The sequence below is a fragment of the Lagopus muta genome, chromosome 17, assembly GCF_023343835.1.
Source record: "Lagopus muta isolate bLagMut1 chromosome 17, bLagMut1 primary, whole genome shotgun sequence".
Classification (NCBI taxonomy): Eukaryota; Metazoa; Chordata; class Aves; order Galliformes; family Phasianidae; genus Lagopus; species Lagopus muta.
The window spans coordinates 207,565-223,214 of record NC_064449.1 but is presented as its reverse complement, the minus strand read 5'-3'; the positions used below and the strand labels follow the sequence as shown (position 1 = coordinate 223,214).

At 54.0% G+C, this 15,650-nt stretch overlaps 1 protein-coding gene across 2 annotated transcripts in view; it reads left to right on the top strand.

Annotated features, from left to right (window-relative positions):
* The window catches only part of RBM19 (RNA binding motif protein 19), a 47,244-nt gene that overhangs the window by 25,593 nt on the left and 6,001 nt on the right, over nt 1-15,650 (top strand). For both annotated transcript variants that reach the window (XM_048964264.1, XM_048964265.1), the window contains exons 22-23: nt 9,946-10,051; nt 14,392-14,512. In XM_048964264.1, coding sequence (XP_048820221.1) covers nt 9,946-10,051; nt 14,392-14,512 — 227 coding nt within the window. The remainder of the gene's footprint in view (nt 1-9,945; nt 10,052-14,391; nt 14,513-15,650) is intronic.

Sequence of the window (15,650 nt, the reverse complement as noted above, 5' to 3'; positions counted from 1 at the left end):
AGGGGGTGTAATTGCAGGGGCATCCAGTGATGCTAGCAGATGATGGCACTTCTTTAATACAAGATTGCAGCTCGCTCTTAGGATGTGAGGTGTGCTCGTTGCTGGCACCTTAGGGTGTCTGTGTAGGGCTACTGGGGCTGCACAAAGCTGCTCTGAGGTCAATGCTTTCAGCCTAGATGCTCCCACTGCAGCTCAGCCCCTCTCAGCCCTTGCCATGCAGGCACCTTCTGCAGGTGAGATTGGACAGCATCTGGAAACGGTGCATCTTTGGTGCAGTTAGAGATTAGCTTGAGTGATGGCTGCCTCCTTTCTGGCTGAGAATCCTGCCCCATGGTGTCCTGCTCCCATGCAGGGCTCTGGGCACAGCCGCGCAGATCTGTGTGCTGAGAGCTGCTGGGATCTGTAGGGCTGCTTTATTTCTGGCACTATCTCAGAAAGCATAAATTAATATATATGTGTATATATTTTTGGTCCTTCTTCTGTGTTGGAAAACCAAACGCAGCAGTACTGGGCTGCTATTCAGAGAGTAGATACGTAACCGGCTGCTTTAATTTGACTATCCAAAACAAGCCATGGGGTGCAGGAGAGTGAAATAGGTTTTCGGTGCTGTTTTTCAGTTTGAATCAAAAAGGTGTTTAACATAGATAAGGAAATGTTTAACTCTGTGTTATCTTGGCAGGGCTGCTTTAAAAGGTGGATCTTCCCAAGAGCAGAAGGAAGATTTTTCAGTATATCCCTTTCCCTGCCTTGAATATTCATTTCAGCACTGGATTTTAATTTTTTTTTCCCCTCTCCCATGCTCAATGTGCTCCACACCCGCAGGTCCTTGAGCCACAAGGAGCTTTGGCCGCCTGTTCTGCTCAGTCCTGTTGCCCAGTGCCATGCAGGGCAGTGCCGGGCTGCTCCCCTGCAGCAGTGCTTCTCATCGAGCTGCGTTCATTTGCGGTCATCAGAGGGGCTGGGGAGGTGAGGAGAGCTGGCAAAGGGGCTGCATGTCACACGTGTGTCAGATGGACTGTGGTATTCTGCTCTGGGGCTTTTGCAGTTTTTCTGTGCCATTGAGGACTAGCACAGGTGCGTGCACACGTGTCGTTTTCTTGCTCAGTAGGAAACGAGCAATGCAGCCCATAGAGGAGATAGCAGCCAGGGTTTCTGAGTAACCCGCTCTTACTGTTAGTATTATAAAGTCTTCTTTTGTCTGAACTACTCAGAAGCTTATATGCATGTTTGTATATAAGGAAGTGAAAACATGTACAACAAAAAAGTAGGACCTCACACTGTAGCTGTATTGCCCGTTGGTCATCCCTCTGGGGCCGGCAGCGGATTTGCGAGATGCAGGAAGTTGCAGTGATGCTGGCCCAACTTCTGAGCTTGTATCTCAGCTTTTAGGACATGGAGCAATCAAGGTGATTGTTTTCTTGATTTTAAAATTCTGCTCTGTGTCATTTCTTAGCTTGATGTTGACCCAGCCACCTTCCATGTCTTTTGCTAGCATATGTGTGAGTATTTTTCTGTCTCACTTCACAAGAAGGCCTTGAACGAGCCCCCAGTGAATCACAGTTTCCAGCTCATGATGACACTGTGTCCTTTATTTGCATGTCTGTTTACATTGCTGCCCATTGCGGTGTTTCTTCCTCCCCCTCTCCTGTGGGTTTCCAGCCCTGGAGCTGGGCTCTTACTGCTCTGGGCAGGCCCTGCCCTGCTCTCCCTGTGCCCAAGCACTTCTGTTGGCTTCTGCTGCCCATGGCACTATGAGCATTTGTCTGCACTCCTGCCCGCACGCTGCTTTTCCTGATGAAACCAAGCTAAGGCAGAGCCCGCTGCCATCTGCCTTCTTGCCTGCCTTTGCTCCTCCCTCAGCAGTACCTGAACCAGCTGAGCGCTTCCAGGCATGAGGCAGAGAGATCTGAAATGTGACAGCCTGATCCAAGTGAGTGCGGGCAGCTCCTGTGGCTCGTCCTCCCGGGAGCAGGGTGCTGGGGACAGACTCCTGTTAGGCATCTGGCAGCTCACGTACTGCCCCTTACTCGGTGCCTGTTTTCATACCAAGGTTTTGTTAGGGGTGTGGGGAGCTGGTCCTAGGAAGATGCTCTGCTTTCTGCATGCTCAGTGGTGGACAGACTGCTGCTCCCTCTGTGCTTCTCTCCAGTTTGGTTCTGACTTCTTGTCCTCTTTCCCTTTCACCACATGGCTGTGCCAGCAGCCAAAGGGTTAAATGAGTTCGGGGGCAAGGGAGGGGGGTACAGAGCTGAGGTATTTCAGATGCTCATTACTCACTGCCAGCTTCCCCCAAAGTCATATTAATTTCACGCTGTCACGCAGGACTGCGCTGTCTTTCCCGTCAGCATCCAGGAAGGGGGGTGTGCTCATCTCCGCCTGCCATGGGGATGCTTGCGAGGAGAGCTGCAGCCCCTGTACCCGTGGCCGTGCCCCCTCAGCAGGGCTGGGCTCCCACTGCCTGCGAGGCCCAGGGGCCTGCAGAGCTTCTCCAGCCGCCCGCTCCTGCTGATTGTTTTCCACCCCCCTGCTTGTGCAAGAACCCCATGAAATGAGGTGTGCTGCAGCAGGAGGGAGGGGAGCGGCTTCTGCTGTCACTGCACACCACCACAGCCCAGCTCTCCTGCCACCTCTGCGCTGCCTGCATCACCTCCTTCACTTCAGGATATTCTATTTTTTTTTTTGGGGGGGGGGTGGCGGGGAGGGTTTAGACTAAAAGGATCAGGCTATCTCCTCCCTGCCTCCCATCACCCTCCCATGGCTGTGCTCCTTGTGGCACATGGCCCTCCCAGGTCACAGCACCTCGATTCCCCTGTGTGCAGCAGGCTCAGAAGGATGGCTCTGCCCACCCTTAGGTGGGAGCTGATGCTGGCTATCCTGCAACCTGCAGGACCTGCTCGCTCTCACGAGCCATTTTCTTGAGGAAACAGGGCTCTCCATCTGCCCGCATCACTTCTTGAGGCTGAAGAGGGTGCAGGGCTGCTGGATTCCTACCAGTAACACAGAGCTATGGTGGTGGATGGAGAATGGTGTGCAGACCGCTGCTGCCAGCATGCAGTGCTGCTCATTGCCAGTTCTCTGATACCATTAACCAGCTGAGTGGCAATGAGTCCGGCGTTATTTCGTGTTTTTTAATCTTCCCTTAAGCATCTCACTCTTACTTTCCCATCTCCTTTTGAGGTCCCTCTCCCTGTAGATGCCATCCTTTGAGGTATGCCCTGCAGCGCACTACTGGCACACAGCTGTGGCCTTTTGTCAGCCCCAGCCCTGCTGGTGCTCCTGCTCTGCTCTCCCCCCAGCAGCTCACAGGGAGCTCCCAGCTCTCCTCAGCAAGAGCACTGCATGCAGCAGCCAGCAGAGCCAAGGTGTATGGTGCTGTGAGGGGATGCTTCAGCTTCTCCTCCTGTAACAGGGAGCTCCCGCTTGCCAGCGCTGCTCTGTGCTGCAGATGGAGCAGATAAAGGGAGGAGAGCACACCCTGTATCCCCAGCAGAAGCCCTTTGCATTCAGCCCCTCACCTGCCCCGTGGATTTGACACGTGGGGGGCATCACCGTCTGGAAGCAGGAGCACTTTAAGGGTGCCCACTTTGTGCCTGGTGCTGGAGCACAGGTTCAAGGCAGGAGGAAGCAGCACTGCTGGGTTGTGCGTGGCACACGGGCTGCTCCTGAGCCTGCAGCTGTGTCAGCATGGAGTGCTGTCCCAGTGGTGCAGCATTGGGGTGGTTGGTTTCTACCCAGGGCTCTGCTGCTCTCTCTCGGTTGTTGCAAAGCAAGCTGAGGGAACACGCAGAACATCCAGAAATATTTCTGTGCTTGCAGTGCTTCTGCAGCGCATCCAGCTGTGTGCAACCTGACAACTGGTGGCGATGCTGCTGCTGAGCTGTGCTTGGCTCCACGTCCTTTGTCTCCTCCTGGTCTGAGGAGCTTGGATGCGGCTGTGAGAGCTGTGTGCACTGTGCTGTGCTCAGATCTCGCCATCCTTGCAGTATTGAGGCACCAGAATACAAGTGCTTCACTCAGGCTTCCACGTTCTGAATGCATTTGCATGCATTTGATCTTCCCTACATGCTTCTCTTTCTTCATGATGAAAATAATTAATCTGGGTGTTTTTCGAAGTCATCCTGCAGCTTTACAGGGACACGGCTTAAATAAGGATTCTCTTTAAAGAAGAGCTATGTTAAAATAGCTCTCTGCCTATAAATACCTCCTCGCATCTATATTTGTTCTCCAGCTCGGTGCAGGAGGTTGTACAGTCGGGTCTGTGCTGGTTTCGGCCTGTAAGTACAAGGTTGCAGCCAGCGTCCTGCAGCATTGCTGTTTTCCACGCAGGGTGCCCTGTGTGTCCCTTCTGGGGCTTCAGGGCATGGCTGCATCTCTTCTCATGTTCAGTGCTTTGCCAGTTGCACGAATTCCTCTTCTCTCTTTGAAATCAGCTGACTCATAAGGAGCACAGAGCAAAGGAGATTTGTACCAGGCCCTCCTGCAGGCACTTTTTTTAGCATAACTTATTTCTGACCGTAGCCGCGCTATGATCAGGATTTTCAAAAGAACCACAAAGAGATGGATCCCCAGTCTTGGTGCTGTTTGGGCTGTGGGTTGCTTTGAAATCCCAACATGTGGGAGGTGGGTGCGGGCACCACCACTCCTCAGCCCATGCAACTGCATGGCTCAGGAGCTCTGCAGAGCAGTGTGGGTGTGAAGTCCATCCACAGATTCCAGTTCCTTGGGTTTGGGATGTAAGGGTGTCAGCCTGGTTCTCTGGTGCCTGCAGTGCTGTTCAGCTGGTGCTGTGCCTAACCCAGCACTGTGCCTTCCCTTTGCCATCCCAAGCACTGGGACGGAGAGGTACAGAAGGACATCCGTTCACGCTTTGAGTAATGAATCTTTAAGCACGAAAATAATTGCAGATAGTGCCCAAGTGTCCACTTAGGGGGTGTGAGCATGCTCGGTGAGCCCTGGGCACTTCTCTTTGGTCTCGCCAAAGAGAGGAGGAGAAGTGCCTCCAGCCGTGATGTGAGGCAGAGCCCGGTAAGGAGCCGCATCCCAGCACCGTGCTGAGCCCATGGAGCGGGATTAAACGTGACAGCATTACGACACCAAACCCGGTGCTAGCACCTGTTTAAAAATGACTTAAGTGGAGGGATATTAAAATTTTAAAACCTGCCACTGTGCTGCTGATGGAGGATTTAAAAAATAATAATTACCGGGCTGTTTTTGTCCCTCTTTTTGCTTGGTTTTCAGAATTGGTTTCTTTCTGTTTAGCATGCAGCCTAATTGCGTAATTACACGATAGACTGGAGTAGAATTTAGTGCGTGTAATACCAGTTATAAAGAAGAGCCCTAATTATGTATATCTTCTCAGGTAAATAATACATCAGGGGCACACAGTGGCCTAATTACTGCTCTGAAAACCTGCCTAATGACTAATTTACTTGGAATTTCAGAAAGCTTTTGATAAGGTCCCTCATAAGCAACGTTAAAGAAAATAAATCGAGAAGGGGTAAAATGTTTTGCTACATTTTTAAGCAAGCAGTTGAGGCGAGGAGGAAACAGCCCCCATACTCCTACTATGTGTGTCCTGGGAGGAAGGGAAGCCCTGGGGCTGCTGAGAATCCCGGAGCAGAGCCTGAGAGCCCTTAGCAGGAGCCTCAGGGTCCCACGGAGCCTTGGGGGGGTCCCATGTGAGCACTGAGCTGCTGCAGGGAGGAAGGCAGGAGGCAGCAGCCCTGTAATAGGAGTGCAGAGGGGCAGAGGACATTCCTCCCAGGGCGCCACAGCCGCTGGCTTTCAGGCTCCCCGTTCAGCACAGCTCTGCCTTGTGGGCATTGTGTGTATCCTACAGGGTCAGCCAGGTGACAGCAGGCTGTCTGCTGTGCCACCTCTGCACAGCCCTCCACTTTGCTTTTGGGTTTCCTCCGTGTGCTCCCAGCTGCAGGATCCAAAGCAGAAGGAGGGAGTGAGCACGACGGGCTCATGCATGCTGGGCAAAGATGGAGCATGGGGATCGTTGTGCCTGGCCAGCGACATGCTAATTGGCTTTCTTTCCTAGCAAACTTTGCAAATGATGCTCTTTTAGTTGTCAGCAAGATAAACAGTTGCTGCAGCAGGTGTGCCAAAAGCACCGTCTGGATGTAATTAGGCATGCTCACCAGAGAGCACCCAAGAAATGCAACAGAGCTGCTTGTCCCAGTCTTGTCTGGGGGTAGGAACGGGGTTGGCGGTGCTTTCCTGTGAGCTCAATGATAATAAGGCCTAGGTCAGGGGTGGATGCTGCTGGTGCTGCATAGCACAAACATACGGAACCCCTCTGTGCATGGCACAGGGAGGGAACAGCCTCCTGCAGGGCCCAGAGCATCCCCTCCTGTGCTACAACAGCGTGGTGCTTGTGGACCCTATCCTCTCATATTGGATCTGTGTCCTGGGTATGGGCACGCTGCTCTGCGTGGCCTGGCTGTCAGCACCTGCCCATGCCCCTGTGCTGCCGAGGTGTTCTTGCAGCTGCCTCTGTGCCCTGCATGCTGTGCACTGGGCTTTGGCTCTGTCCCACATACTGAATGCTCACGTCGTGTTGCACCGTTTCTTTTCTTAATCCCAACTGCCTCCACTGGCTGACAGGCTTTGTGTGTCTGTGTGAGGCTGGTAAGCAGCAGCCATCAGCTCAAGCAGCGGGCAGGGGTTGGCTTTCCAAGGCCGCCAGGGTGGCCATCTCGACTGCAGAGCCTTTGGAAGTGCTGCTGGTGAGCTTCTTCCATCAGAGTGAGTCAAGTGGTGTTCCCCGTGGAAAGGCTGGCTCCAGCACCTGCCTCCTGGAGAAGCCTGATGTGTCCTTCAACCCCTCTGTTGCCCCACAAGCAGTGTCCCAGAGCTCCCCAGGACTGAGTGTTTGGGCAGCCCAAGGCTGGAGCCATGCAGGCAGCACCGTGCCAGAGCAGTCTGTGGTGGCATGGGGCATTGCCACGGCCCTGCTGCAGGACGGGTACAGCTGCCACTGGCTGCAGGCACGGAGGGCTCCGGCTGTTGGTGACTGCTGTGCCCTGGAGCTGCTGTGCCCCTCTGCAGGCGCCCCCCCTGCCCCATGTGTCCCCCCTCCCCAGCTGCTGGGTTACCGAGGAGACGGCGCTGATGGTGCTGGTGATAACGGTAATGGGGGAGATAGGTGGCAGATTAATTCCTGAACTCCCTAACAGGATTTGAGCTAACAAGAGAGGAGGGCTTTTTTTCTCCCTTCCTTTCCCTTCCTGCTTTCAGATATTTCCTGTGCTGAGGATAACAGCACCGAGGAGTGTTAAATTGGCTCTGAATGTCCACCCCTGGCTGTCCGCATTCTTGTAACGATTTCATTAGCTTGAATTATCCACGTTATTTTCTTGTAATGGGATTAGCCCAAGTGGAGTCAGCCCAGTCCTGCAGCGGGGGGCAGGAGGGCCGTCTGTGCGGATCTCATTAACTCCCACATGGGGTGGGCCAGCAGCTCGCCCGGCACAGCCCCTGGCAGGGCCCTGCTTCCAGGGTGGGGGAACAGGAAGGAACATTCTTTTTTTCCTTTTATTCCTTTCTCCCCTGTAATCAGCACATCAGCGCAGAAGCAGAGGAGCGCGTGGACATAATGTACTGGGGGAGGGAAGGTCCTGTTTGAGGGTGAAAGGAGAGGGGGAAAAAAAGCAACAGTGACTGTTGTGCATCGAAGGAATGAGTTTAAGCAGAGGTGCACTGCAGGGACATGGCTCTGCGAGGGGGAAGTTCTCATCTTGCTTGGGCCCTGTGTCCCCTTCCAGAGCTATTGCAGTGAGTGGGAGCTCTACCAAAGCTCCGTCCTGGACCTGTGTCATGCATCCCCAACCAGCTTCCCATGCCATCATTGGCATTGGGTTTTTTTTCCTGATTTAGAACCATCCCATGCTGTGGAACATGAGTATGTATCTGAGGACATAAGAACAGTTTGTTTTGCACAAGGAGGAAGAAGGTTCCTGCAGAACACCCCCAGCAGCCCCTGAGCCCATCCTCCATGTGTGGCCATGCCGATGGAGAATGCACAAACACCTCCAGAAAATGAGCACAGCCCAACACGCAGTGTGCTGTCACCAAGTGGGAGTCTGCACCTTCGATGGTTATCCTACAGCTGGTCACAGCCTCAGCCAGGACTTTGCTCTGTCTGGTGCTCCCATCGGAGAGCTGCAGGTTACCTCCTTGTATGCCATCTGCTTCCTTCCTTCTTGTCACCCAGTGGGGACAAGCCATGTCCCCATCCCCACTGCCAGCACCGCTCCCAGGGGCTTTGCAGATGGCCCAGTGCAAGGAGCCTTGCTCTATAGGAAGCAATTGGTTCCCCTGCCTCTGCTTCTCTCCCCCATCCTCCCCAAATCTGGAGGAAATAATTGGAAAAGAGAGGTGTGAGCCACTGCCTGGCACTGGAGAGGAAAACATTAAAGGCCTGGGCTCTCCACTTCATTCACAGCTCCTGGGATGGTAATTGCTGTGTTGTGGTTTCTAATTAGCACCACAGCAGGGGAGTGTTTTGCTTCTCAGCCTAGCAGGGCCAGCCCTGTCCCCCACTGCCCTGCTGAGCATTGCAGTGCTGCTCTGGGTGCTGCTGTCCTGGATCAGCTGCCCCACAGCCGCCCCACTGCCACCCTGATCCCACAGACATGCTGCTCCAAGTTTGGACCCCACTGCGGCTTTCTTTGCAGCTAACTTTTTCCCTCTGTTGTTCTACATCCCCACAACTGCCCTGTGCCCTCCATAGCCACCCTGCTGCCATTCACCGTGCGGTTCTCTTGTTCCCTGTGCTGTGCATCAGCTCTCGATGCAGTGACCAAGAGAGGTGCTTGGTGCTTTGGTGCACAGAGCAATGCTGTAGCACTTCAGCCATCATTCTGTTCCCCTATGCCACACATCTTATTTCCCACAGATAATGCATTGGGGCTCCTGTAGTGCATCAGGTAAGGGCTCAGTTCTGGATTCTTTAGGCTGGGAGCCCTCTTGTTGGGCACCCCTGTGCCCCCTCCCCAGGGTACCAAGCACCCGCAGAGACACAGGGCTCTGTGCCCCACGCACAGCCCTGCAGCAGAGGCCACGCGTCCCCCAGGGGGGTTTGTTTGTTTGTTTGCGTGGCAGTGGCCCGAAGGGGGCATGAGGGAGGGAGAGCTCAGGCAGCCCCGAGGAGGAGGCGTGCAGATTCATTTTGAGGCTTCATCATGGTGCATTTACACAGCGCGTTGCCTCAGGAAATTGGGCGGATGGATGCCTGGTCATGCTGCCAGAGCGCAGGGTTAACTCAAAGATTTAGCTTATATCATTTCATGAGAACATTTACGGCCTTTACTGTGTTTATTCCCAGGTGCTCTCTGGCACTGCTGCATCCCAGGCTCCTTTTGTATGTGCGCGTGTGTGTGTAGGTTTTCAAATAAAATAACACATCCAGTCCGACCCGGTCTGCATTAAATATTTATTGGTTGCAGTTTGTGCATATGTGTTTGATAAATGGAAGCGTGGGGAGGGGAAGCAGGAGCTTGGACACAGGCAGAACACGGGCGTTATCCTGGATTCTCAGGGGTGGCACGCAGTGAGCTGTGCTGGAGTCATGCTCCTAGGACTGGGGTGGGGGCTGCAGGGTGCCCGTACCTTGGATCTGGGTGCAGGTACAGCCCTGCCCGAGTGCCCTGCTTTCTGCACATCTCCTCAAAGGAGGGGAGGTACAGAAGTTACACTAAGGCAGGTGTTTGCTCTGTGAAGGTGTCGGCAGGACAAATGAATGGCCTTTGGGATCCAGCAGAGCTTCCAGCTGTTACAGGATGCTTTGGGGGTGCTTTCCCTTGCAGGAAGTGGGTGGCCTCCGAGCATGGATTGCTCAGCCTCAGGGCTGCCTGTAGCTGGAAGTGCCACGGTGTGGGATAAACATGGCCTTCCTATCAGTCTTGGCATCCTCACTTCTCCCCCTCTTGTTCACAGCACCTTTGGGGAGCTGAAGACTGTCCGGTTGCCCAAGAAGATGGCAGGAACGGGCTCACACCGCGGCTTCGGCTTCGTGGATTTCCTCACCAAGCAGGATGCCAAGGTGAGCCTCACTCCCTTCCCAGCCCTTTCTTGGACCAGGGGGACTCGGGAGCTGCTTGCTGGGACTTACCCCAGGTCTGACATGCTGTTGGACTCACCACAGTGCTGTGATGGAGCCAAACCCCAAAAGTGGGCAGCCCCCAGATGTGCTTTGTCTCTGTCTGCATTCAGAACACTGGCGTACTGTCACCCCCTCTGAGGCCAGCACTCTGAGTACCCTACGGAGGTGGCTTCTGAATGGATCTTCTCTGTGGCTGTGGGGAAGGCCAGGAATGGCTGCTGGGACAGCTGTGCCTTGCAGTGCCATGCTTCAGACCTGCAAGCCTCTGCCTGCAGGAGGAACGGTTACAGAGTAGTGCTAACAGCCACTGGAGAGTCAGATGTGCGCTGTTATGGAGCTGACACCCAGGGCTCCTGGGGACAGCTGGCTCTGGGACATGGCATGGGCTTCACCCCCAGAAAACAAATGGGTCCCATGTGGTCCTGCTTGAGCTGGCTAACCGGTGATAGGAAGGAAAAAAAATTCCATCGCAGTATCACTCTTTTCAAAGTGCTTCTTGGAGAAACTTGCAGGAGAACGTCCTGGGAACCTGAGCAGTGCTGGTTGGGACTGAGTTCTGAGCAAGTACCTGCTCAGAGAGTAGTGTGACAGCAGCCATGTTCCAACCCCTGTCCTCCAGCACTCGTGAGAAAGAGAGTCAGCCTTGGGGAAGGTTTGCTCCTACCAGCACCAGTATTTGCAGGAGGCAGGGCAGCACCTGGTGTGCTGGGCAATGCTTCCAGCCAGCAGGTAGCACTACCAGGAGTGCAGGCTGTGCTGGGCAGCTTTGTTTTGTGTGGGTGCAGTGGGTGCAAGTTGTTGTGAAGGTGCTGTTTGGGTGTCCCTGCTGCTGGCAAGGTGTGGGATCTGGAGGAGAAGCGGCTGTGGGTGTGGGCCAGGGGTCATCACTGTGGTGTTACTGCCTGAAACCAGTCCCAGTTTTCAAGACCAAGAGCAGAGGTGATAGAGGGAGGAGCAGGGAGCAGGCATAGCCTGTGTTTATATTTTTAGACAGGATCCATTGATCCAAGGTCACAAGGGACTATTAGATCATCTGTTCCAGCATGACCTCCCCTATAGCACAGCACATGGCGTTTCTGTGTTAGTCCTGTATTGATCCGCATTCAAACCTCCTTTGACTCAGCACCATGCTCCCTTCCAGGCTGCGTTCCTCCAGGACTGGACTCTGTTTGGTACACTTCTGCTCAAACAGGAGCCTCTGTCAGCAGCTCTTTCAGGAGCATCTGGGTGCAGGAGAGAGGTGCCCTGCTCCAGGTGCTCCTGCTGCCAGCATCTAGCAAGGACCAACACTCCCCTGGTCCCACAATGCAGGGACAGCCCTGGAGCTTGAGCCCTGAGAAAGATCACTCCAAGGGTTCCTTCTCTTTTCCAGCAAAGCAGCTTTTCTTCCTTCCTTCCTTTTTTTTTTTTTTTTTTTTTCTTTTTCTTTTTTTCAACCTCTTCTCTTTTAGGGATTTAATTGTCTCACAAGTGGCACATCAAGTACACTCCATTGGCCGTCTGGAAAAGGATGTGCTATGTATTGATGAATAGGATCCTGAATATTGTAAACACAGCCATAATTGGCTGAGAGTTTATTGCTAAGTGAAATGAGAGAGGAGGGGAGTGGGCCTGGAGACCTCTGAGCTGAATGGCTGCAGACGATCAATGACTTTTTTTTTTCCCCTAAGAGTGGTAATTTGGAAATCACTTATAAGCGTCCTATAAAACATGATGCTTTTATAATAGAACAGTTACGGTGGCTTTGTTGGGCATTTAAAACCTGTGACCTCCCCGTTTGTCTTTCTCTGAGCCACGACAGTGCACCTGCAGAGGTTCTCCAAAGCTGGGACAGAGGCTCCCACTGCAGTCCTGGGGCTGAGCCCATGAAGTTTGCTTCCTGCTGCTGTCCCTGGGGTTGTGGGGTGGTCCTGGTGTGCACCAGGTGGGCACCATGCATGCAGTGTCAACTCTGGGTACGGAAGCGTTAACCATGGGATACGTTTCCTGAAGTTCCCCATGCAGAATTGTTGTGGGATTGTTTTTATTTTTAAACTATTAACTGGGAGCCAAGTTTCCACTTTTCTCCCTCGTCAATATAAAAATACATCTGGTCTCCAAATAGAAATTGCCCTTTTGGGAAAGACAGCCAGCCCTTTAGAAATGTGCACACATGGAAGGAAAAATCCTGTGCGCAGCTGGCAGTGCCTCAAGCATCATCGGGTGGGAGTGTTTCTTGTGAGGAAGAGAAACGTATCAGTCTCCCAGTGGTGGCGGCCCTCTGTCCCTCCAATGCCAACAGCCTGAGGCTCTTCAGCTTGAGTGTTTTACGGAGCAAGGCAGGGGGCTGCAGACAGAGCAGCCCTGTCCTCAAATTAACAGAGCACACAGGGGTGGCCTCAGCACCCAGCCCAGCTGTCCAGCGCAGCACAGTGCTCAGCCACAGCGGGTGCAGCCCCCAGCAGCATCCCGTGCCCACAGCCCGTCTGCTTGTCTTCCCTTTGCACTTTTCCTGTTCAAATGTATCTTTCTCCTCCCTGTTTTTTTTTCTTTTTCTTTTTTTTTTTCGTGCAACAGCAGCAGCGGCACATTTCCCCTTCTTGCAGGAAGACGTTGGGCCTTTGGATGCATGGGGGAAGCTTTACTGCCCTCCACCCCTTTGTTTCTTGAATCATCAGTGCATCCTCTCTTTTCCCTGAGGTAGTATGGATCCCACTCAAAGCAGCAAATGCAACTTGTTTATTTTCAGTGGTTCCCAAAGGAAATGACATTGGGTGTTTTCCATCTGAAGCGCACGGCTCCTCCTCTGCAGCCCCAGCCTGGGGAGCCCCGCAGTACTGGGTGCTTTGCTTCTCCCATGTGCTGGAGCACTGGGGCTGGGCAGGAGCTGTGCACCTCCCGCCTCCCACCAGCAGGTTCCTCCATCACACAGCAGCCCTCTGCATCATGGGTCCAGAGGATGCTTTATGTACCTATGCCCTGTCCTACAGCCTCCTCTGCCTGGTGCTGCAGCTTGTGAGCAATCCAGAAGTCAAAATGAACAAATGAGAACCAATGGTGAGCGCTGCCGTTGTTTGCCAGGCGATGGCAATGGCTCTTTGTGCCAATGCAAACAGCCATCACAGCTCCCCACTGCTGCTCCCCCTGAGTGTTTATTTAAGCCAACACATTGCTCTGCTAATTGGATCCCATTCTGAGTGGAAATGGGCCTTTAAAACAACAGCAGCTGCAAATAAAGGCAGCTGTAGCTGCAGAAGGCTGCAGCCTCATACGGAAGCACAACCACCCAGAAATGAGGCCTGTGTGGGTCTGTGGGGGTGGCAGGGTGGAGAGATGGAGAGTACTGATATGCCAGCAGGGTGCAGGGAATGGGAGATGTGTTCCTCTCTTCTGGATTGAATGGGAGTTGTGGGAGTGATGGAGAGTCAGAACCACTGAATTGTTAAGGTTGGAAAAGACCTCTAAGATGACAAGTCCAACCCCAACGCATCCCCACCGTGCCCACTATCCATGTCCCTCAGTGCCGCATCTCTGCGGAGCTCGAACAGAGGGGTGTGTTTCTGTCTGTTGTGCCTAGAGTGAGTTTACAGACTTTATGAATTTACATAATCCTAATCCTGGCTGAGGGTTTTTAAAGAGCGTGCTGGATTCTTTGCTTGTCCCATGCCTAGCCATTTACTACACAACTGTGCTGGCCAGCTTGCCAGCTTCAGTGTCAGCAAGAGATAGCTGCTGTATGGCTGATGGTGAAGACAAAGAGAAGTCAGGGAGAAAGCATGGGGAAGGCAAGGGGAAGGCAGACTTCCTGGCACAGGCTGAGACTCGTCCCACTGATGGACCCGGAGCAGCCTCTGCTGATGTTGGGTTGTGCTTTGCTATGCCAGCATGGAATGGGAGGGTTCCCAGGTGCACCAGGCAGTTAGTTGCATCTTCCTTTCCCTTCTCAAGGGCACGTGCTGCTGCAGTGCCAGCAGGGACCAGGTGTGACCTGACTCCCTGCACTATCCCCCACCTCACCGGGCAGCAGCGCTCCTGGCCCCAGGGCTGCACCCAGAGCTGAGCAGCTGTGAGGGGCTCCTGCTGCAGCCCATGGGGATAGTGGGTGGTGATTGCTCTTTGCGGATGTGTGAAAGGTAAATGATCAGGCCAGAGGTGCTGATGGAGACGAATCCTGCCCTGTCAGAGCAAAGTGCTCAGAGCAGGGTGTTCTCTCCCCTTTAGATTCAGGGCGGAGGGAGGGACATCTTTGTTTTTCCTTACTTCTTATTTTCTCCTTTTTTTTTTTTCACTTTGATCTTCAGAAAGCATTCAATGCCCTGTGCCACAGCACGCACTTGTACGGCCGCAGGCTGGTCCTGGAGTGGGCAGACACAGAGGAGACGGTGGAGGCCCTGAGGAGGAGGACGGCTGACCACTTCCACGGTAAAGCATCCTCCTGGCTGCTGGCACACCCAGCTGGCACCGACCCACTGGCACACAGCCACACTGCACCGGCCCTTCCCCACCCAGGAGAAGGGGGCACGCTGCTGGGAAACTGCTGCGCTCAGGGAGCAGAGCATGCAGCTCTGTGCAGGTCGAGCAGAGGGCAGCAGGCTGACTGCTTTATCTGACACAGCCAGGCACATGTGCCAGCTACCCACTGCACTGGCAGCACCGGGGCTCTCTGTGCCAGCTGCAGGCTCCGCTGTGCCGGTACCCTGCAGTGCTGCAGAGGTGGGAACAGCAAGGGGTGAGCAGCCCTTTTGGCACTGTGCCACACAGAAAACCTCCCAGCAGAGGAGTGTGGGTAGGGGTGGGCTCTGGGAGGGTGATGGAGGCACAGAGAAGCTCAGTTACAAAGAAGAAATAATGTGACCATCGGGTGGGATCCAGAGAGTGCTGTTTGGATCAGGTGCCCGAGAGTGACAGCTCTGTAGATAGCAGCGCTGCAGGCTGCTATTGACAGCCATTGACAGCACAAACGCTTGGCTTGGCAAATATTTATGTAGGAAGGGCTCCCCTGGGCTGGAGGACTGAGCTGGAGATCGATGCTCTCCTCCTGAATCCTCAGCAGCATCCCTTACCTCTGCCACACACCTGCCTGTCACCAGGGGTTGCACAGCACCATGGGGATGGGCAAAGCACTGTTCCCAGTACTGGAGGCTGTGGATGAGGGGGAAGAGGTGGGTGGGAGGTAGATGTGCTGTGGGGTGGACATGGACTGAGCACCAGCATGGCACTGAGAAGACCTAAAGGAGCCCATTGATGTCTGCCATGTATAACAGCTGCAGGCATGCGTGGGAAGCAGGGAGGACAGGCACTGCCTAGAGATGGATGCACCCTCTGGAATGTAGCTCCCAGCAGCGGTGTGGAGCCAGGCTCCAGGCAGCACAGCTCATGGCACAGCTCATGGCAGAGCTCACGGCCAGGCTCTGGGCAGCACTGCTCCATGGCACAGCTCATGGCACAGCCCACAGCCAGGCTCTGGGCAGCACTGCTCCATGGCACAGCTCATGGCCAGGCTCAAAGTGGCTCAGCTCCAAGTGGCACAGCTCATGGAAACAGCCCATGGCCAGGCTTT